At 43.7% G+C, this 23,178-nt stretch overlaps 1 protein-coding gene across 2 annotated transcripts in view; it reads right to left on the reverse strand.

Annotated features, from left to right (window-relative positions):
• The window catches only part of DNM3 (dynamin 3), a 1,044,597-nt gene that overhangs the window by 92,794 nt on the left and 928,625 nt on the right, over positions 1 to 23,178 (reverse strand). For both annotated transcript variants that reach the window (XM_030208630.1, XM_030208629.1), the window contains exon 18: positions 9,431 to 9,595. In XM_030208630.1, the coding sequence (XP_030064490.1) occupies positions 9,431 to 9,595 (165 nt within the window). The remainder of the gene's footprint in view (positions 1 to 9,430; positions 9,596 to 23,178) is intronic.

The raw sequence follows: 23,178 nt of genomic DNA on the forward strand, positions 1-23,178 counted from the left end.
ACACTTTGCCACCCGCCTGAGGTTACCCTGTAGGCACTTAAGAGGGCCTATCACCAGCACAGCTCAGGTCTGCCTGCATCTGTCGCTCGTGCTCTATACTAGCACCCTCTTCCCACCGACTGGGTCGCAACTGCATCTGGGCGAGTCTCCAGCTCTCAAATTATCCCCAGTGATTTCTAGTTTACTGGAGCCACAAAGTACCCAGAAAGCACTCACAGACCCAAAACACAAACCACCAGGATTCTTTATCAGTCCAAATAGGCAGAGTGAACAAACAAATGTAGAAAACTAGCTAAAACATTTGCATACTGTCTAAACAGTACCTGGGAAGATCAGGACATATAAATGTTCACAGATCCTTAGCAAAAAGATCTCTCTCTTTAGTCTTCCAGGCTAAGAGTGAAGCAACAGTCAGCCAATTTCAAACTCCAGGCCATTCAGAGCCCAGTCAACAAACTTTAAATGTATACTGCTGCTTGCTTCTTGTTTGTGTCAAACTAAAGAAAAAAACACCCAGTTCTCTGTAACAGCTTTAAGCATAAACATCTTCTGCTGACCAAACAGAGGAAATACAGTTCAGACATATTTAAGATACACAATACATTTTACAGACTTAAAACACATTGTTTCTTCACAATAACAAAGTAATTTTTCAATACAATATAAAATATGGGGAAACTACCTTAGAAGGGTCTTGATTACCCACTGGTTTCCTGTCTACCATCATCACTTGGATTTGTGCCTCTCTAAAGAACTCGTCCTCTAATGAGCTCTCTTAAAATTCCTCGGCTTGTCCTCCCTGCTTCATTTGGTCATATTCTCTAAAGAATCAAGGTTTTCCTGGGTGCCTTCACCTGCGCCCAGGTCCTCATCTACAGCGACCCCCAAAATTAGAGATTTCACATAGCTTCTCCAGGCATCACCGCCAGCAGAGTTTAAGTTGCATTGAACTCTCCACATATAAATCAGGATCCTCCAAAGGGAAGAGTTTAGGAAAGGACTCGTCATTCTTCTCTGGGCTACGAGTTGGCTATATCCAAAGGGCCTCAGACCTTGGAAAATCCCAGCCCAGAATGACTGGGTAAGATAGCCAAGGTAAAACCTTCACCTCCAAATGGGCTTCTCAGACAGTGGTTTTGAAGAAAACTTGAGTGGTCTGGTATACCCTCTGATCCCCATGTACGCAAGACAAATTCACTTCTCACTCATTATTCACTTGAGGTTGGGTGAGGATTCCTCTTTGGACAAGAGTTTTCACACTGCTGGAGTCCACCAATGCCTGATATGGACCGCCCTTCAGTTCAACCGGGAGAACAAAGTTTCTGCCTCATGGCTGGGAAGCTTCCACAAAATTACAGAAATGCAGTTGTACGACATTCACAGCCATAGTCTCTACACTCATTTTTTGTCGGGTTCCTTGTCTCCACACTTAAAACAAGTAAAGAACCCAGTTCATATCCAGCAGATCGCCAAGACCTGTCGGTTCTTTCTTTACAACATCCGTTAAATCCGCCCCTTTCTTTCTGAGCACTCTACCAAAATCCTCATCCACACCCTTGTCACCTCTGCTTCTTGCTGGCCTCCCACTTAATCACCTCTCCCCTCTCCAGTTGGTTCAAAACTCTGCTGCCCGTTTCGTCTTCCGCCAGGGTCACTTTACTCATACTACCCCTCTCCTCAAGTCGCTTCACTGGCTCCCTATCCGTTTTCGCATCCTGTTCAAACTTCTTCTACTAACCTATAAATGTACTCACTCTGCTGCTCCCCAGTATCTCTCCACACTCATCCTTCCCTACACCCCTTCCCGTGCACTCCGTTCCCTGGATAAATCCTTCTTATCTGTTCCCTTCTCCGCTACTGCCAACTCCAGACTTCGCTCCTTCTGTCTTGCTGCACCCTATGCCTGGAATAGACTTCCTGAGCCCCTACGTCTTGCCCCATCCTTGACCATCTTTAAATCTAGATTGAAAGCCCACCTCTTTAACATTGCTTTTGACTCATAACCACTTGTATCCACTCGCCTCCACCTACCCTCCTCTCCTCTTTCCTCTACACATTAATTGATTTGTTTGCTTTATTTTTTGTCTACTAGATTTTAAGCTCTTTGAGCAGGGACTGTCTTTCTTCTATGTTTGTGCAGCGCTGCATACACTTTGTAGCGCTACAGAAATGCTAAATAGTAGTAGTAGTTCCTGTCCACATGAGGCACTGCATTCTGGGTGAAGACAGCCTCCATTACTTCAACCTTCTCTTCTGAGTCACTGAATTTGAAGGTGGCTTTCTCTCCTTGGGGTGCTCGACCCCTGCCTTCTCTTTTTGCTTTTCAGGGCTCTCACCTGGTCTTCTCTCCTTCCCTAGTCCAGGGGACTGGTTGCATTTGATGGAATACTTCAGCCACTTCCAAGGCAGTTTCCAATGTCAGCTTGAGGTGTTGCCTCACCCATTGTCTTGTAGATGGAGGCAGCTTATCCAGGAACTGCTCCAGGAGAACTACATTTGCTATTTCCATGCTGGATTTTACCTCTGGTTGCAGCCACCTCCACGCAATGTCTTTCAATGTATAGAAAGAATTGTAAAGAGTTGCAATTGTATGGAGAGTGCTTTTTCTGAATGATTGCCTATAGGATTCTGGGGTATGCCCCGCCTACTCCAGAATGGTTGCCTTAACATTCTTAAATCTAATGCTGGACACAGCTAATCTTTTTAGCCTAAATTATGTTTTGGTACTGGTTATAAGGCCCAGAGCCTTTGAGATTGAGGACTCTAGTTTCTTCTATCCAAAGAAGCCAGAAACTTATGTAGTAGCGTAAGCAAGGACAGGCCTGGAACCTGAGTAGAGCTTCTGCAGCTTGCACTTCTGTGGTGGAGGGCTTCTCTTCACTGCTCCCCTCTGGGCCTCTTTGATTGACCTATGCTGGGGGTTTTCATCCTGCCTTGACTAGGGCCTTCCTGTTCTGCACCTGCTGAGTCATCTTTTCCCTGCTCTATGGCTGGCTTTTAAGGTGGCTCTTTAACTCCAAAATACCACTCCTCGACTAATACAGTGGTTCCCAAATCCAGTCAGGTTTTCAGGAGATGCATAATGAATAATTATGCATGAGAGAAATTTGCATGCAGTGGAGGTAGTACATGCATATCTCTCTCATGAATATTTATTGTGGATATCCTGAAAACCTGACTGGTTGGGGTGCCTCCAGGACCAGGTTTGGAACCACTGGACTAATATATGGTACAGGCAAAATTGACTATATCACTCATTGGCTTCCTATTCAACAACGAATTACCTATAAAATCCTTCTTCTTATCTTTATAACTCTACTTGCAGAAGAACCCCCCTTACCTTTTTCGCCATTTAATCCGCTATGTCCCCACCCATACTCTTAGATCTCTCAACCAAAACCATCTACATACACCCAGTAATAAAGATATATTACACAAGCATACTAGAGATTCAAATTTTTTCAGTACAAGGACCACTTCTATGGAATTCACTTCTTCCTCATCTTCATTCGCAAATTTCCTTACCCCAATTTAAAATAGACCTGAAGACGTACTTATTCCAAGATACTTACTTCATGAAGCACTTGCCTAAGCGAGTCCTGGAAAACACCAGTCACCTTATGTATGACCTCCCCTCACTTTCCTATCAAGTATTATAGTTCTGCCCCTCCTCCCCTCTCTGTGTAGTCCTTTGTTCTACACATCCTATGCTTTAGGCTGTAAACTGCCTAGACGGCATAGCCATAGAGCAGGGTAGCAAGTGTGAAATAAACTTGAAACTCCTGAGGGAGCGGTAATTTCCTATAGCTTCTCTCACACACACATATACAACTGACTAATCCTGGAAGGCCACTGCACTGTAGACCTGCACCTGGCCTAATGCAGCTCCACAGCAGACTGCATAATTATGTAGCAAGATCCAGATTTTGTGACCCTTACTGCAGCACTTCAGGAGTCGGGGGGATGTAAATTTTTCTATTTTTGGTCATGATGGCGGTTGGGCCGGGCCATTAGGGGCTGCCTTCTTCTTGTTGGTGCTTGTGTGGTGGGGGTGGAGATTTGCTGCTTGACCACTAAGTCCCTCCCACTCAGCTTTGACTTTCAATTTACCAGCCCTGAGGAGAGGTTTACAGACTTCCGAGCTGAGTGGATATTGTGCCAGCACTGAAACACTGAATTACTCCACCTTGTGGATTAATGGACAGTGGGAAACCTCTGCTCATTGGGGATTCTTCTTTAGTACCCTGCAATCTGCCTTTCTCTTGATCGTCAGCTCCCTCCTGCAGACTGGCTCTCTGCCATTTGGTGCTCTGACCAAAAGTCTGCCCTGAACTGTTCTGTCTCACTTTCACACCTTCACAACCTCTGAGCAACTACCAATTGCAAGCATCCACCACTCATTCAGCTGTTCTTTGCTACAGCTTCAGTACGTGTGACCGGTTGCTACACATTCTATGGGAGTTTTCTGCCAGCTGATTTTGGACCAGGGATTTACAAATTGTCAATTGATTTTGACACTCCTTTCTGTTGCAGCTTGGACTATTACTGCTATCTGCATATGTAGGAGTGGATCACTGAACACTGGATACTACTGGACCAACAGAACAACCTCAAGCTCTGTGCATACTGATGGACTTTACTTTGTGCATACTACCTCTGCTTCTGCATTTTTGGGCATATTCCATACTTGAATGTATTGGACATTTAAGTTCTCTTGCACTGTGCCTTAACCACAACTTGTCAGTTTGCGCTGCCTATTAGTGTAAGACAGAATGCAGGTGCATTAGATATACAGCTTGTAACAGTAGTTAGCAAGGCTTGCACACAAAGACCAGCCTGCACGTAGGCGTCACATGAATAGATGGCCTTGGAGGGTGTTGCCACCCCCACCCTGCATCTCTGAGCCTAACGAACCTTATCTCCTCTGCTAGAAAGGAGCATTGTGTGTGTGTAGAACAAGATGCTAAGTTTCGTTTCCCTTGCCAGTATCATTTCAGTATTATGACGTGTGTATGTACTGTGAACTACAAATGTGTACTGTAAGAACTACAAATGTTTACTGCGCATGTCCACTGTGATGTATAAGGGGCCTAATGCGCAGGCCCAGCAGGGAAGTATAAATGTAAGTGTCAGATGATTTGTGACACACAGTATCCTGAGAAAACTCAGTGCTGTTCATTGCTAGCAATAAAGCTGCATTGCTTTGGAACCAATTTGCCTTTTGTCTCCTGATTCACTTAGCCTGTTTCACATACACCTACCAATATATACGAGCCGACCAACAACGCTAGATATCAACTGACCAACATATCTGCAGCCATCTATTTCTCTGGCTAATTGAAGAATCTACTCATCAATCACCATTTTACCCTAATCCTCCTCCACTTGTACCACAGCCACCGTTCTGATGTAATCATGTTCTCAATACAAATTCTCTATCTGTCCACCTTAATACACTTCATCCTTACTGCTACTGAACCAATTTATAATCGCATTCCACTCATCTCTGGCAATACGAGAATTTCATCTCATCTGCAACCTTGCTCCTCAACCCCTTTTGGCCATCTGTCTGCTCCAGTCTCCTCCAAGCCCTGCCTCAATAAGCAATATCACCATACAATCATTCCGCTTGTGAGGGCAAATCCAGCGCAATTTCATTCATTCCGAGTTGGCTATATCAATGCTAGATCAGTTGTGAATAAACCTGAACTGATTTCTGACTGGATCACTTCCGAGGAGCTTGACATGCTGTTCATTACAGAAACCTGGATTAGAACACCCAAAGACCCCATCGTACTAGATCTCTGCCCAAAAGGTTATAAGATCATCCACTGGGACAGGAAAGATAAAAGAGGAGGTGGTTTAGCACTTATATATCGCTCCTATCTCACGGTAGACTCAAGTTCGGAACACATATCTGCTTCATTGGAAATCGCTGCAATCAACGTTCGTCACTCTTCTCTTCATGGTCACCTAGTCTGTGTGCTGTTCTACAGACCACCAGTTAATTGGACAAGCAGTCAATCCGATCTATTGGGCTTTATTTCATACATCTGTTTGGCCAATTCGAACATAATCCTACTAGGTGACCTCAACCTCCACTTAGATCACTCTAATTCGCCGGATACTATTCAATTCTTAGACTTTCTTCGTCTGGGACCTAAACTGCCCTAACACTGGCCCATCTCACAACAAAGGGCATTCTTTGGATCTTCTCTCTTTTAAATTTTTAGATGATACCTAGCCACAATTGCCCTCCCCTTGTCCCTTCCTCCTTTCTCACCCATTACTTCTCTCACCCGTAACTGTCTTGTCTGTCTGTATTATTTAGATTGTAAGCTCTTTTGAGCAGGGACTGTCTCTTTGTATCAGGTGTTCAGCGCTGCGTGCATCTGGTAGCGCTATACAAACGCTAATAATAATAATGATACCACCTTTCTCCTGCATGACATTAGATGGTTTGAAACTTTCTGGTCGGACCATTACAAATTACATTTCACCTTACGATGGCTAACCTCAGGTCTCCCCCAGCCTCACAAGATTAACAAGTACTATTCCAGAGGTATCATTGACCCCTGTCTATTCTGGAAGTCTTTTTATAGTAGTGACAGGGAGTTGCAAACATGCTCACCCCACTACCTGGGAAGATAAATGTAAGGCCGTACTAGATTTTATTGCGCCACTACATCTCAAAACTTCATGGTACTCCGCTCATCTAAAAACCTTAAAAACAGAGACTAGAAGACTAGAAAGAGCCTGGTGTAAACAAAAAACAGATTTAGCACTGGGAGCCTGGAAAAACTGTCACCTTAAATTTAAGTACGCCATCAGGCAAGCAAAACATGCATACTTTTCATCTAAGTTACAGTCTGCAGGCCAGGACATAAAAAAGGTGTATCAACTTCTGAACTCCTTCCTTAATACCCGAAAGTTAGAAGTCTCTAGTGACGATCTTCCATCTGCCACCCAATTTGCCACTTACTTTAAAGAGAAAATCTTAACCTTACGTTCAACATCTGTAAGTAATATTTCTGCTGTGGATGACTTCTTAGAATCCTTGGCCATATCTGCGAATTTCTGCCCGGCTGATCGTACATGGACCAACTTCAAACACCTGTCACTTGATAGCATATCAAATGCTTTACAAAAGTTCTCCAACAAGTACTGTAGACTGGATGATTGTCCGAACCATCTTTTAAAAGTCGCCCCAAAATGCTTTGTTGAAGAATTGACTTGCTACCTAAACCATATGTTAAGCTCTGGAACTTTCCCGCCAGAACATGGTAATATTCTCCTCACACCCATTCCAAAGAACCCTAAGATTAAATCTGATATTATCTCAAATTACTGCCCAGTGGCTTCCATACCATTGGTTATCAAGTTAATGGAGAGTATGGTTAACGTTCAGCTCAATGATTTCCTGGCTGACTTTGATATCCTTCACCACTCGCAGTCAGGTTTCCGTGCTCAGTATAGCACAGAGACAGTTCTAGTCACCCTCTTATCAAATTTCAAATGAGAACTATCTATTGGATGGAAGGTACTACTGCTTCAATTCGACATGTCAAGCGCCTACGAGATGGTGGACCACGACCTACTACTTCATCTACTAGACTCATTTGGCGTAGGAGGGTCTGTTTTACACTGGTTCAGGGCTTCTTGACCACAAGAACTTACCAGGTCACAGTGAATTCTGCCACTTCTGCTCCATGGAATGCCTCTTGCGGGGTACCCCAAGGTTCACCCCCTTTCACCAACATTATTTAATATCATGCTGATGCCATTAGCCTCAGCTCTAGCAAATTAGACCTAAATCCATTCATCTATGCTGACGATATTACCATCTACATCCCCTTTCATACCACCTTATCCGAAATCGCTAATCTCATTGAAGCTAGCTTCTCCACTATTGAACACTGGGCTCAGGTGTTTCGGTTTAAACTAAACAAGGATAAAACTCAATGTCTCATATTCTCGTCCCCCCCCATCACAAAATAACTGATACAGCGCTTCCCGTTAAGGACTATATTCTTCCAATTTCCAACAGTCTGTGGCTTTTAGGTGTGAATCTGGACATGCACCTTCAGTTAGATAATCACGTGCATTTGGTCTCCAAAAGAATGTTTAATGCTATGTGCAGGCTCCAGCACATAAGATATTTCCTTACCAGACAGCTGTTCCGTAACTTTGTGCATTGGTTAGTCCTCTCCCACCTAAATTATTGCAGCAGGATTTATGCGGGCTGCAAGGTCACTTTAATGAGAAAGTTCCAGACAGTCCAGAACACAGCTGCAAGACTGATTCTGGGGAAACAACGATTTGCGCATCCTCAGCCTCTGCGCTACAACCTACATTGGCTACCTGTAAAGGAACATATTATTTTTAAAATCTGCTCCTTAACCCACAAAATCATCTATGGCCTTGCTCCGGACTATATGCTCAACTTGATTGATCCTCCACCAAGGAATGCCACGCCTGCAGCCCGGTCATATCTCCAACTACACTTCCCAAACTGCAAGGGTGTCAAATATAAGCTGATTTTCACCTCTTCTTTCCGCTACTGGAGCCCTAAATACTGGAATGCTCTTCCGCAGCACCTCAAAATGCAAATGGACCACATCCTCTTCAAAAAATTGCTCAAAACTTACTTCTTTGTTAAAACGTACTCTCCTAGTTCCTCTGCTGATTAATATTCCCACCGTACTCCCCCATCCTGCTTAGTTCCCCATTGTTAGCTACTGCTCCCCTTGTCTATCCTTTGTCAATTTTAACTGTATTTTCTCAATTTGGAATTTTTCCTAATTTTGCTGTAAGCTACATTGCGCCTGCAAGTGTGGGAAAATGTGGGATACAAATGAACCATAAATAAATTAGATGACTTATTTGTTATGTGCCCTTCTGAAATACAGAACTGCAGACAGTTTTCTTCTAGTATCCCTTAGTTTCATGTGTACCCCACCCTTTCACCTTTCCTGTCTCACCTCTTTGCCCTCCTCTCTTTTTATTACAGTTGTCCACAGAGGTTTTGGAAAGCTGCAGTTCTAAATGGAGGAGAATCAGGCATCTTTCATATGGAAGGAAAGAAAGAGTGTTTTACGAGAGGGAGACAAGATGAACAGTGAAAAAGAGTATGTAACAACTTTCATGGAGTTCTGTAAGGCACATCAATTGTCTCATGCACACCCCTAAAAAACATAACCCATGTATGCATATGACTAAAATGACTGCTCCCTTTTCCATCTTCCATTTGGGAGCCTGCCTTGCAGTGAATGACCCGTTAACCTTAAGAAAACTGCATATATGTTTGAGAAATTCCAGTAGCGAAGAGATACCAAGCAAGCACAAATAAATTCTCTCTCAGTGAGGCAGCAGGGGAAGCCATGTCCAAGATGAGAGGAACAGAAGTTTCAGAGTGGCCTTTCCTACTCACTTTACTGATCATCAGATGCATTATTGTTTTGGGGATCAGATCACGAATACATTTGTTGATGATTGCCATGTAGGAATCCACAAGGTTATGAATGGTCTCAACCTGTCTTTCCAGCTGTGGATCCATAGAGAAGTTATCTGCAGGACTTCCATCCTCCTTGTCGGCCTGTGCAGAAGCAAAATGCAAAAGGTAAAGGATGCTGTAAACTCCCATCTTCTTCCCTTTCATCTATGTTTTGCTATAGGAAAACTGGACTAAAAAGCTTTATACAACCACTATAGTACATTTAGCATTACATTGTTATTTACTGCCTTGAACAATCAATGATTTTGGGAAGGCAATATACAAGCTTATGTAAAACAAATCATACCCTAATTCCTTTTTATCCTCCTTGTAAGACCTCTTTGCTTCTTATGTCATATTGCTTTCTAATTAGTGCAGTGATTCTCAAATCAGTCCTGGTGGAACCTCAGTCAGGTCTTCAGGACATCCACAATGAATATTCATGACAGATTTGCACACCAAGGAGGCAGTGTATGCAAATCAATTTCATGCATATTCATTGTGGCTATCCTGAAAATCTGACTGACTGGGGTTCCATCAGAACAGGTTTGGAAACACCTGCATTAGGGAGCCACCATGCACACAGCCTCTATACACTAATTTTAATCTATCAATTTTCCATGGATCTTCCACTAGCAGCCCATTTCTTTAAGTAGATCCATTAGCAAATGAAACTAAAAATGTTATGAATTTGTCACATAATTCCTATGTGGATCAGAATCAACAAAGTGCAATCTTTAAATCATATAATTGTTTACAGGCTCTTTTGAGATGGTTAATCTATTCACAGGCTTACATTAAATCCAGAAAAATGGACAGTTCTCTGGATATCTAGAAGAAAATCCTTTTAATGTATTTGCTCAGGTTTCAGGTTTGGCCAACTCCACTTACATGCAAGTCAGATTGATGCATACTGTGCTTATCTGCATTACAGAGTGCTGGCCTTGTTTTTCTACTATTGATTTTAATGATCATTTCAGTTAAGCACACTAGGTGTAAACACATGCTCTGCTTACATATACCCACTTGACTAGTTCTGTTTATGCGCGTGCACGAGATTGCCACTCTGTTTATGTGAACAGTCAGGTCGTTCAACTGCCTAGCCTACCTGGTAATCTTTAATTAAAAAAACAAAAAGAGTTATACTGACTTGACTACACACCATTACTCTGATTGATGTTTCACAAAATTGTCTACTGTCCTATTAATAAACAGTGCTCTACTGGCTATGTAAGTTATAACACATGTTGTAACAGACACAATTCAGAAAGGGTCACATCCTTTGTGTGCACGCTCTGGTCATGTGCAAATTGAACTTCAGTCCCAAGGTCATGCACTTAATTAGCTGCACTGTATTACGCACAAGTTGGTTGTCTTGGTTACTATTTCAGGAATCAAACTGGATGCACAGTTACCAATGACATTTCAGATTGCTGCAGTGGTCTGTTTCACCTTTTGCCATTTAAAGTTGATGTGTCATTTAAGACCTTTGCTTAAGGAAGCAGGTGAAAGCTTGGCTCTTCAACCAAGCCTTTAACGGAAGAAGTAACTAACTTGTTAGTCTCACTCACACACACAAGGATTGACTCGGTCTGCACATACTGCAGTGGGACATGTTTATCTACTCCTACCCTAGCTGAGATAATATTTAACCATCTCTCTGACCTCACGAGCAACTTTCTTCAAACCAATCACCTTACTTTCTTACTCATCTATATGTTACAACTTTGCTTTACCGTTCACTACCAATTATAATGTTCTAGTACATATTGTGTTGTCATTGCAAGTAGTATACCATGCCATACTTTGTACTATTGTTCGAATATTTTTACTGCTCTAATTGCCTCCTGCTCATGTTTGATCTATTCTTACTGTACACCGCCTTGAGTGAATTCCTTCAAAAAGGTGGTAAATAAATCCTAATAAATAAACAAAATAAATAAATAAATAAATAAAGACCAGCACTAGATGTTTATAGCTATTACAAAAGACAGTGCTGGGATGATCATATTATGATTCTGCTAGACAGGTAGGGGAATATTTGGGACTCGCTCCTGATTGGCTTGTCAGGGGCTGAGCTGACGGCTCAAGCAGCAGACATCAGAAGCCTGATCTATTTAAGCCTACTTCTCCTTACCACTCTTGCTTTAGCGTTTGATTGCTGTCAGGAAGGCAGCTTTCCTCTCTGTTTGTGCTAGTGCACACTTTGTTTACGTTGGAGATTTGCTTTCTCTCCTCGTAGCTTGTAGATTCTGTGTGAGTGCTGGGTTGATTCAGCGTGTGCTTGATTGCTTCACTACACTGCACCTGGGTTTATTCTGCTTGGCTGGTGTTGTATTGTTTGTGGTAAGCTTGTCCCTTGTATCGTTCCAGTTTGTTGGTTTGTTTAAGTTTCCCTTTCCTCTGTGTTTACCCTTTGTCTGCAGTGTAAGCCCTGCTTCTGGCAGGTTGTGTTTTGAAGCTGTCTTTTCCTTTAGCCTGCTTTTATTCCTTCTTTGCTGTGTCTGTCTCCTGTTTCTGCTGAGCGCTGCTCCTTATCTGATCTGTGTGTGTTAAGGCAACGTTCTCTGTTTGCTTACCTTTCCCTTACCTTTGAGTGCTGTGTGGCACAGCCTTGTGTATTCCTATATAGCAGTTCCCTTTATCCCTATATGTTGTGAGACCAGCCTTGTGCATTCTTGTGTGTGGATTCCCTTTACCTTTGAGTGCTGTGTGCCACAGCCTTGTGTATTCCTATATAGCAGTCCCTTTTCCCTTGAATTCTTCGCTAGCGCTGTGTGCGCTGCTGGTGCTCTGTCCCTTAGGGGACTCCTCGTTGTTCTTTCTCCCTTCCCAGTGCATGACTCGGTTCCAGTTCGGCCGTGAGACCCACAAGCTTGGACTCTGTGCGAGTGGGTTCCCGATAGGACGTAAGGCCCGCCTGAATGCTCTATCTCCCATTTTCTGGTGGTGCTAGTTGGTTGTTGCATGTGTGCGGGGCTTGGTGGCTGGGGTAGTGCGTAGTGCCTGCTTGGTCTACCCCAGCCCTTAGCCAAAACCCTATACTAGGCCTCGTCCAGGGCTCAAGGGCTGTCAGGCTTCTTCCCTGGAAGCACTGGGTTAGTGAGCCCTTGGACCACTACTGTGGAGCGGCAGTGGCAGGCAAGGTCACCTTCAAAGCAGAGATGAGGCAAGGCTGGACTGGAACCCCGGACTGGAGTTCTGCACTGGAATACACAGGACAGGTGCACACTGGACTGGAACCCACTGGACTGGTACACACTGAAGTGGAGCCCACTGGACTGGAACACACGGGACCGGAACCCGCTGGACAGGAACACACTGGACCTAGGCTTGACCTACGCTTAGCCACCGTTCCCTGAGGGTTGAGCCCTCAGGTTCGGGCAGCCGGCAGGGCTTACAGGAAAACCGGAACTGGAACTAGGCACAACAGGAATCAGGATACAGAAGTGCCCCCAGGCACCTAGGCGAAAGCAAGGCAGACAGGCAGGGAATGTCCGGGTTCCGGCAATAGTCAGGTCTGGCCACAGGCAGAGAATATCCGGGTTCAGGCAGTAGTCGGGTCAGGCAGCAGGCAGCAAGTATCGGGGTTCAGGCAGAAGTCAGGTCAGACAGCAGGCAGAGAGTAGTCAGATTCAGGCAATGGTCAGGTCAGGCAGCAAGACTGTGGCTGGAGCTCCAGTAGCAAGGAGTACTGGCAGCGGACAGGACTAGGGCTGAAGCTCCAGAAGCAAAGGAAAACACACACGGGAAAACCAGAAAGCTAAACACAAGAAAACTAGTAAAGCTGTACACAAGCTAACAAGCAAGCTATGCCCAAGCTAACTAGTCACAAGCTAGAAACTCACACTAAGCAAAACACAGGAGAACTAGTAAAGCTGTACACAAGCTAACAAGCAAAGCTATGCCCAAGCTAACTAGTCACACGCTAGGAACTCTCACAACACAACACACAGGAGAACTAGTAAAGCTGTACACAAGCCAACAAGAAAAGCTATGCCCAAGCTACTAGTAACAAGCTAGAAACTCACACTGAACTGGACATGGTAGCAGTGCACAGAGCACTCTAACGTACCAGGGACCTTAGACGATGCAAAGGCAAAGGCTGCAGTCTCTAGGTGATTAATAAAGCCCTTCAACACCTGAGGAGCAGCAGCAGCCATCAGTAAGCAACTACGGAGGCTGTCCAGGCACAAACAAGAGAGACAAGTCCGGCAGCCTGGAAGAACCGGACCAGACTGCGCTAAAGTCTGGAACGGATAGGAACAGCAAGACAAACTATGGCAGCCACTGGCTCTGGCCACCAGCGGGTGAGAGGAGCACAACCAAGAAGCAGGCAGAGCGCACACAGAACATAGAGAGACTTAGAATACCTAGGTGCAGCACAGAGGAGCAAACAGAGCCAGGCTGGAGACAGAGGTAGCGCTAACTCAGGCAGCACCCCCAGGTGCAGTAGAGTGGAGTAATTAGAGCCATGCTGGAAGCAGCCAGCACACAGAAGGAAAACTACTCCAGAAAAGATAGGCAGAAGCCAGTTTAGAAGCTGACCCCCAGAAATAAGGTGGTCACGGCCACAGACGTGACAAGGGCTCACGACCAGACTAACAGATCATAGGTAAAAAGAGATATGATCATGTTGCCATCCATATACATCCTTCTGTATTTTTTTTTTTTTACATAGAGGTACTCCAAAATATCTTTTGATCAATTGTAAAAATGTCAGCTAGACAGGTGACAGATTAAACAGGGATTTTCGTCACTACCAATGTTGGCTTTTAAAATTATCCCCTAAATGCAGAAATACCATATATGTGCATAAAACAGAGGTTTATACAGGGAATGGCTTGCTAAACTGCCCAGGATATAGGTGGTGAAGCATGCATAAACAATTTTACACATACTTTTATCCACAACATGCAGAGGCATTCCAGGGGTAGACTAGGGGCAGGGTTTGGATTTTCAAATAAAACACACTGGAAGGTAACTTTTCTAACATTGCCTATAATGCATTATGCATTTAGTTTTGTCAGTCCATTTCTACTGAACTCTTCAAGAAGCTTTGGGAAGAGTTAAATTATCTGTGCCTTAGGTGTAACTTTGGATAGTACACTGTAATTTAAAAAAGCACAGGTTCCTGAAGGAGCCAAGCATAAGTAGACCTGTTCCGTGTGCCTCTCAATTTGTGTTTTAAAGCTCCCCATAATGTCAATAGGTGTGAAATAAAAGGATTTAAAGTTAACCGCTTATAAGTTTGTTCCGGGACTGAGGCCCAAAGTAATCCATCCAACTTATCCTCACTAACAAAAATCTGCACCAACCTCGTCACTGGGGACAAGTCTACCTTAGTCCACTCAGTAATCTGTTTTAATTGGGCTGCCCAGTAGTACCAGAGCACATTTGGCATACCCCTCCCTCCCCTCTCAACCACCCCCCACAGAATCTTCTGTGACAATCTAGCCGGGCCTCCCCACCCAGACAAACCCCCCTAATTCCAATTGTAACCTTAAAAGTTTCCCCTTAGGGAATGGAACTGGTAGTGTCTGGAACAAAAACAGCAATCTGGGTAAAATGTTCATTTTAACCGCAGCTATACGACCCCACCACGACAACCACCTATTCTTCCATCTGTTCAAATCTCTTCTAATTGTTCTTAAAAGGGGAACATAATTCAATAAATACAATTTATTTAATTCCCGAGAAATCAAAACCCCCAAGTAGCGAAAACAGCTTCCTACCATTTTAAATGCATAGGCTCGCCTCAAGTGCTCACTCTCTGGAGCTGCTATCGTGACTCCCATTATCTCAGACTTATCATAATTCACTTTAAAACCTGATAAACGCCCATAATAATGGGCAGTGTCAATAGAGGATCGGAGACATAAAATAAGATATAATCAGCAAACAGTGCGATCTTATGTTCCCTACCACCCATCCTAACCCCTCTAATATTTCTTAATGACCGGACCCTCTGGGCAAATGGTTCTATTGATAGGGCAAATAATAACGGAGAAAGTGGGCATCCCTGTCTTGTTCCCCGTTGAATACTAAATTGATCCGAATATCCCCCATTAACCTTAATGCAAGCCACAGGGGATGCATATAACCCCTTCACCCACTTCACAAAACCCACTCCAAACCTATCCCCTTCAAAACTTCCCACAGATAGTCCCATTCCACCCTATCGAATGCTTTCTCCGCATCAATTGTGAAAAGCATTAAAGAATCTCCCTGCCTCTGAGCCCCCCACATAATGTTCAAAATTCGCTGAATATAGTCAGCTACTTGCCTATGCGCCACAAAGCCAGATTGATTTTCATGAATGAGATAAGGTAACACCCTGCTCAACCGCTCTGCCATAACCTTCGCCAAGATTTTAACATCCACATTCAACAGAGATATCGGTCTATATGATCCACAAATGGTCAGATCCCTTCCTGGTTTTAAAAGGATCGATATCCCCGCTGCATGCATACTTGGAGGCAAAACATTCCCCCCCCGAAACAGGCATTATCCACCCTCACCAACAAAGGGGCCAGCTCCCTACCCAAAATTTTGTAATACTTCCCCGTATACCCATCTAAGCCTGGAGCTCTCCCTTCCTTTAATCCTTTTATAACTGCCAGAACCTCTTGTAGCATTATCGGGGCATCCAATTCTGCTCGTTGGGTCTCTGTGATCCTGCTTAATTCCAATCCCTGTAGATATTCCTGTATCTCTTCCTTAAAAGCCCCAGCCTCTTTAGAATATAACTTTATATAGTATTTGACAAATTGCTCTCGAATTTCTCCATCCTGATGCACCACAACATCCCCCACTCCCTTAATTTTTGTAATCGTGCTTTTTATCCTCCTTTGACGCAGTCCCCTAGCCAACATATTCCCTGCTTTATTACTAAATTCAAAACTTTTTTGCTGCATCATACTCCTTTGGTATTCCATCTTTCCCATCTGTATTCTTTGTAGTTCTGATCTACATTTAAGCAATGCTGCCATAATATGAGGGTTCCCCTCCTCCTGATGTAGTGCCTCATATCTCGCCAACTCCTGACGTACACTCAATTCATGGGCCTCCCTCTCCCTCTTTCGTTGAGCCCCCTTTTGAATAAGATGACCCCTAACTACCGTTTTGAGAGCATCCCACAGGATCCCCTCAGTGACCTCCCCATTATCATTAAAGTCCACATATTCTTTTATTATTTGCCGCACTTCTAAACAGTCCTTCTCTTGCTCTACTAGTGATTCATTAAGCCACCATAATTTCCCATTACCCCCTTTACCCAGCCCCCCCCCCCAGGTAGACCCATACTGGTGCATGATCAGAAGCGTGTATACTTCCAATTTCAGATTCCCTCACTTCCTCCCACAAGGAACGACTGCACCAGACCGCATCTATTCTAGTATAGATCTGTTGTGCATGTGAATAGAAGGAAAAGGTCTTTTGCACTGAATGCTGCAGTCTCCAGATATCCAACAAATCCAGTTCCCTCATCAGTCTGAGAAACTTCCCCCTTGTATGTTTAACTCCCTTATTTTTCTCCTTTGAGTGGTCTATCCCTCCAACTGAGAAATTGAAATCCCCCCATAGCCACTCTTCTATTCACAAACGGCACCAATTCTGATCTAATAGTTTCAAAAAATACTCCCTGCCGCTCATTTGGGGCATAGACATTAATAAACGTGATGGGCTGGCTGTGTATCGTCCCTCTAATTGCTAGACATCTCCCTTCCCCCCCGTATATACATGTTCTTTAACAAATTGCAAACCTTCCTTGACATAAATAATCAACCCTCCTGTTTTACTCCCCTTGGGGTCTGCAAGTGAAAAGCCCTCTCCAAATCCCTTGTGTAGAATCAGAGATACATCCTGTTTCCGAATATGGGTCTCCTGTAACATGACCACATCCCATTTCATTCTATACAGCTCATTAAAAATAATACTTCTCTTCCCTGGGTTATTGAGACCATTTACATTTCATGATCCTATCTTCAACCCCTCCAAACCCCCCCCCCCCCCAACTTCCCCCTCCCCCTCATTTCCCCTACCCCTTGGTGGCCCCCGCAACCGACCTTCTTCCCCACCAGCCAGTTCTACCCCGAAGGAAGTGCGCCCCCATCAGAGACCCCCACTCTTTTCCCAAACTCACTGTACGTTTCCCCCTCTTCTCATTCCACACTCATTCATCCTCCCCCCAAACCAATCACACTTCCTCTCATTTTACCACTGTGTGCCCTTACTAAAGGACCAATCAAAGTCCCGCTGTTGTCTCTCTGTCTACATAGTTCAAACTTCTCCTCCCATCTCAGAAGTCGATTTCGCTGCCTTCTGTGGGTGATGTCCATTGCTCTCCCCCACTTTTTTCCAACCATTTTTAGCATCAGGGGTAGCTCCTTTCTTCTGAAATGGAGCTACACACGCTTCTCTGGGTACATCTGTACATCCCATGTCCAACAGTACCTTCCACGCCCCCTTAGGTGATTGAAGTCTTCGAGTTTTATCCCCCACCGTGACTTGTAAGCCAAATGGATATAGCCACCAGTATATCAATCCTGCCTTTTGTAGGTACATTATCATCGCCTTAAAATCCCTCTGTCTCTGAAGCATCAGTCTGGCCAAGTCTTGGAACACTTTCAGCTTACAGTTTTTCCAGGTAATCTCACCCTGAGCCCGGGCTTTTTTCCATACTGCTTCTTCACTCCAAACTCATGAAAACAAGCCACAATATCCCAGGGCTGTCCTCCTCTCTGCAGGCCCAGACTCCTATGGGCCCTATCGATAACAAAGCGATCCAGACCTTGCAACTCTTGCTTATGAGTTCCTTCCTTTAGAATGACGTCACACAATTCCTGCACCACTTTTTTAGAATCCTTAAATTGATCCTCTCCTGGGATACCTTTAAAACGCAAGTTACACTGACGAGAACGATTTTCCAAATCTTCCACCGTAAATTCCATTTCCATTCTTAATTGGTGCTCTTTTTTGAGTGCCTCCTGGAGACCTTGTACCTCCTCCGCCATAGTATCCACCCTCTCTTCAGCCTTAGCTACTTGGTTTCTGATCTCTTTCATTTCTTCATGCAGCTCTGCAACTGCTGTTTGAATGCTGCGTCTAGTCACCACCATCTCTGTCTTTAATTCTTTAAACCATCTAGCAACATTGGACTTATTAAGTTCAGAGTCACTCACTCCTGGTTCCTCGGGGTCCAGGTCCGATTCAGAATCTCCGGCGGCCATCTTGGTTCCTCGTGTCGCCACTCTCAACCCGGTGGTTGTCCCCGTTCCCGGCTTCTCCGATGCGTACTTAAATTTTGCCAGCCTATTTCGCGCTGCCATACTGCTAGGCAGCTTCGGAACAGCGTTTGGAGTAGTATCGCTCACTTTCCAGGAGGAAAACTTGCTTTTAGCTCCGGCGCTTTCAGAGCTCTATGTTCAAGCGGCCATCTCAGAGTGCTGATGTCACTTCCATTCTAGTTGTCGTTTCTTTGTTGAGGTGGGTTTGTTTGGACCCTTCTTTGCATTTTGTGGTGGTTGTCCACATGATGGTGTTCTTCCTTTGTTTAAGCTGTTGCCAGTTTGATGAGATGTGGTGTATCTGATCAATCTTTGATGATTGTAGAGTATGTGTACACTGTTACTTTCTGCGAGAGGAGTGGTTAGTGTTAAGTGGATCAGTGTTAAGGAGTAGATTATTAGGAGTAGTTTGAAGGTATTCATTTTGGTTTCTATTCACTGTGGTCTACTAATAAGACCGTGTTCTGATGACTGGATGCTTAGCAGGACTATTGTTCTTTGGTGTGGAGTCTGGTGTTCTGGTCTTGTGTGTTATTTCAGCTTGCCTTTCAGCTGTTAAAATCAGTACTGGATCAGGTTTCAGTGATAAGTTAATGAGCAGAGGAGATGAGAGGGAGGAGAGTAGCCCTGTCAGGGTCCTCCTTTAATCTGTCTCTTAGCAACTAATTGTTTCTCACCCTCCTTTCCCAGTGGATCTTCAGGGCTCCTATTTCTGGCTTTGACTGGAGGCAGAGGGGATGGGGGAACTTCAGAGCACTTTCAAGGTAATTAGCATGGAGGTGTCACACATGCAACACTGAGAACTCAGGTTTGAAGATTCCAAATATATCGTCCCATCCCCCCTTCCCCCTTCCAAAACCATACTTTTGACATTTAAAATACTCCAGACTAGTCAGCCTCTTTATCCTTCCTGAGTGATCACTCAATATTCACCCTTAAGAACCCGTCGCTCTGCAATTGTCAAACTTCTATTGGTTCCTTCCTTACAACACATCTGTTTTGACTCTATTCGTACCAGAATTTTCAGCACCAGTGCCCCTACACTCTGGTGGAACTCATTGCCCCTATGTCTTCACCTGGAACATGCCCTCAGCAGATTTAAAACAGGATTAAACCCCTTCTTATTTAGAGATGTTTTTGGGTTATAGCCCATCTAATGTCTTGAGCCATTGGTATGGCTACTGCAAACCAAGTCTATGGAACTCTGCCCCCCTGACCTTTTCTCCACTGTCTCTTCATACTACTACTAATAATCATCATTTCTATAGTGCTAATAGAAGTAAGCAGCACTGTACACTAAACACATAAGAGAGAGTCCCTGCTCAACAGAGCTTACAACCTAATCAAGACAGACAAACAAGACAAATAAGGGATAAGGGAATTACTTAAGGTGGGAATGATAACACAGACATGGGTACTAACAAGTGAACAGGAGTTGGGAGTTAAAAGCAGCCTCAAAAGGTAGACTTTTAGCCTAGATCTGAACTTAGGCAGTTCCTTTCAAAGCTATTTCCGATCATACATTTAACATATTGTAAACCTTTCAGAAAGCATACGTATGATGCGGTACATCAAATAAATTGAAACCTTGAAAAAGGCTGAGCATTTTATTTTGAATGGATGGGACTAAAGCAGATTAATAAACTGATGATTGTTTTTAATGTTTTATGTAGGATGGTATTTAACAAAATCATGTATTAGGATGATTGTATTTTATTATAACCCACCTTGATATTTTCACTCATTTATTTGTTTAGTTTAGTTTATTTAAGACTTGAAATACCACCCTTCTCAGAAAAATCAGAGTGGTATACAATGAAAATAAAATTAAAATGTAGGATGAAAGGAACTCCATTATTAATCAAATAGGGATAGCACCGGTATACCAAAACAAAAAAAAAGCACAGTATGGAGATCGTAGGGAGGGCATTCCAGAGGGAGAGGGCAGTACGGAAAAAAGCTGAATGGCCGGTGAATTCCAAACAAGAGAAATGAATTGGGGGGAGAGAAAGATGAAAAGAGCTGAATGTAAAACATGGGAGGGTGTGTAGATAGTGATCAACATTGAGAGATAAGAAGGGATACCTACGTGAAGGACCTTGTGAATGAGAGTAAGAATTTTATACTGAATACAAAAAGGGATAAGGAGACAGTGATGTTGAGCTAGAAGGGGATAAGGAGCCAGATCTGTGAGTGTGGGCAAGTAGACGTATAGAGGTATTTTGAATAATCTGAAAATGGGTAAGGGGAACTTTAGGGAGACTGGCACGAATGACGTTACAGTAGTAGATATGAGAGGAAACCAAAGAACATAAGAGAATGGTGCAAGAAACCTTACCCAAACAGTGGCGAACCAAATGAATGCAACGAAGAGAAAGGAACTTGGCGACTGCTGTAATGCGCAAGCTGAACAAGAGCTTGGGGGGGGGGGGGGTCAAAGATTACTCCTAGGTATTTGAAGATGCCAACCAGGACTAACGGAGCATTCTGTATTGAAGGAGAAACAGTGGGAACTGAATATTTACCTGTGACTCAAAAAGCTACTGATTTAGACAGATTGAGAATGAGGTGGTTAGCAAAGAGCTACGAATCAATGACATTCAAACAAGATTGGAGAAGAGAATGATCAGGATGATCAAGATCTTGCTGGGAGACAAGAAGCATTTCATCTGCGTAAATACAGAATTTCACAGAAAATGGCAATCAGGGAAGCTAAAGAGCTCAAGAAAAGGTTAAAAAAGATGGGGGATAGGAGGGAACCTCGCGATACATCACACTTGAGAGGATAAGAGTGGGACTTGTAAGTAGGCAAGGAAACAAAGAAGGTGTATGGTCAGAGAGAAAGGAGAAAGACCACTTAAGAACAGTACCTGAGATACTAACAGTGGAAAGCCTTGAGATAAGCGAGTGACTAACGACATCAAAGGTAGCCCTTAGATCTAAAGAAACCAGGATAGAGGCCTTGCCGTAGTCCAAAGCGGTGTGACAATCATTAAAGAAGAGGGGTGATAATAGTTTCTGTAGAATGTCCTTGGCAAAATCCAGATTGGAAGGCATGTAGAAGATGAGAGGCTTCAACGCGGTGGGAGATCTGTTCCAGGACTACCTTTTCAATTAGTTTAGAAAGGAAAGAGAGATTAGAGACAGGTCTGTAATTAGTGACCAGGGATGAATCTAAGGAGGGGTTTTTCAAGACAGGCTTAATAACAGCTGTCTTCCAGTTAGTGAGTATTTCACCAGAGGAAAGACTATTAGTGACCACTGCTAAAGCCAATGGGAGAAGGCTATGAGAGTTCAAATTTATCCAATGAGGGAGAATAGGATCCAGCAGGTAGGTTGCCTTTTGGTAGGAAATGTTTCTCAAAAACGATGAGAGATGGAAGACTGAATTCCGACCAGAGGTAGGGAAAAATAGGAGGTGGAGGAGATGGGGAGAAATGGGTGAGGGCAAAGGAAGAATGCAGTAGATCGATTTTACCAAGAAAATGATTAGCAAATTCATTAGCTGAGAAACGAGAACCAGTAGCAGACAGCTGAGAGACAATACTGAAGAGTTTCTTTGGGCGATTGGAAGCCCTAGAGATGAGGGAGGTACAGTATTGTCATCTGAAAGAATGAGAACAGTAGAAATAAAGGAGAGATAAATAACGCTGGTGGTCCGAAGAGAGTTTGGTTTTATGCCAGAGCTGTTCCTGTTTGTGGAGCTCTTTCTTAATTAATCTAAGCTCGCCACGATACCATGGTTTATGAGAACCACCTGTGGATCAAGTACAAAGGGGAATCTCTGTGATGACCATAAAGGAAAGAGTGGAGTTCCAGAGAGAGGACTGTGCTGAGAGAGGACACAAAATAAAGTTGGAAATAAAAAGAGTAAAAAAAAAGTGGGAGAGTAGCAGAGTCCACAGCAGAAAAATCAGGGAGAGAAGTGGAGGGCAGATCAGAACAAGTGAGCAGAGAGGAAAGCTACAAAGAAAACCGGAGCAAGAAGTTAACTGTCCAAGGAAGGGGTGTAGCGGAAAAGTCAGAAAAGGAAAGGGAGTCAGAATGGTGTGAGAGAACTAAGTTTAGGGTTTGCCTGGCCTCATGAGTAGGAACTGGGACATGTTGAAACAAATCTAAGTCAGAAAAGAAAGAAAGCATAAACCTATCAACTCCCTTAAAATCATTCTAAAAATACACACAGTTACAAAAATGCAGATACAACTGTGGCCTCCCTCTCTAGCTCTCTATTAAATATAGGATTACATAAAATCCATATTTTAATGTTTGTGAGACCTCCCAAAATTAGTCATTAGACCTCCAACGGAAAGAGTCTCACATCACTTGGTGCCACCATAGAAAAGGTCCAATCCCTCATCATCTGCAGTCAAAGTCCATTTCCAGAAGGAATTATTAAAC

Source organism: Microcaecilia unicolor, chromosome 6 (genome assembly GCF_901765095.1).
Source record: "Microcaecilia unicolor chromosome 6, aMicUni1.1, whole genome shotgun sequence".
In the NCBI taxonomy this organism is placed as follows: Eukaryota; Metazoa; Chordata; class Amphibia; order Gymnophiona; family Siphonopidae; genus Microcaecilia; species Microcaecilia unicolor.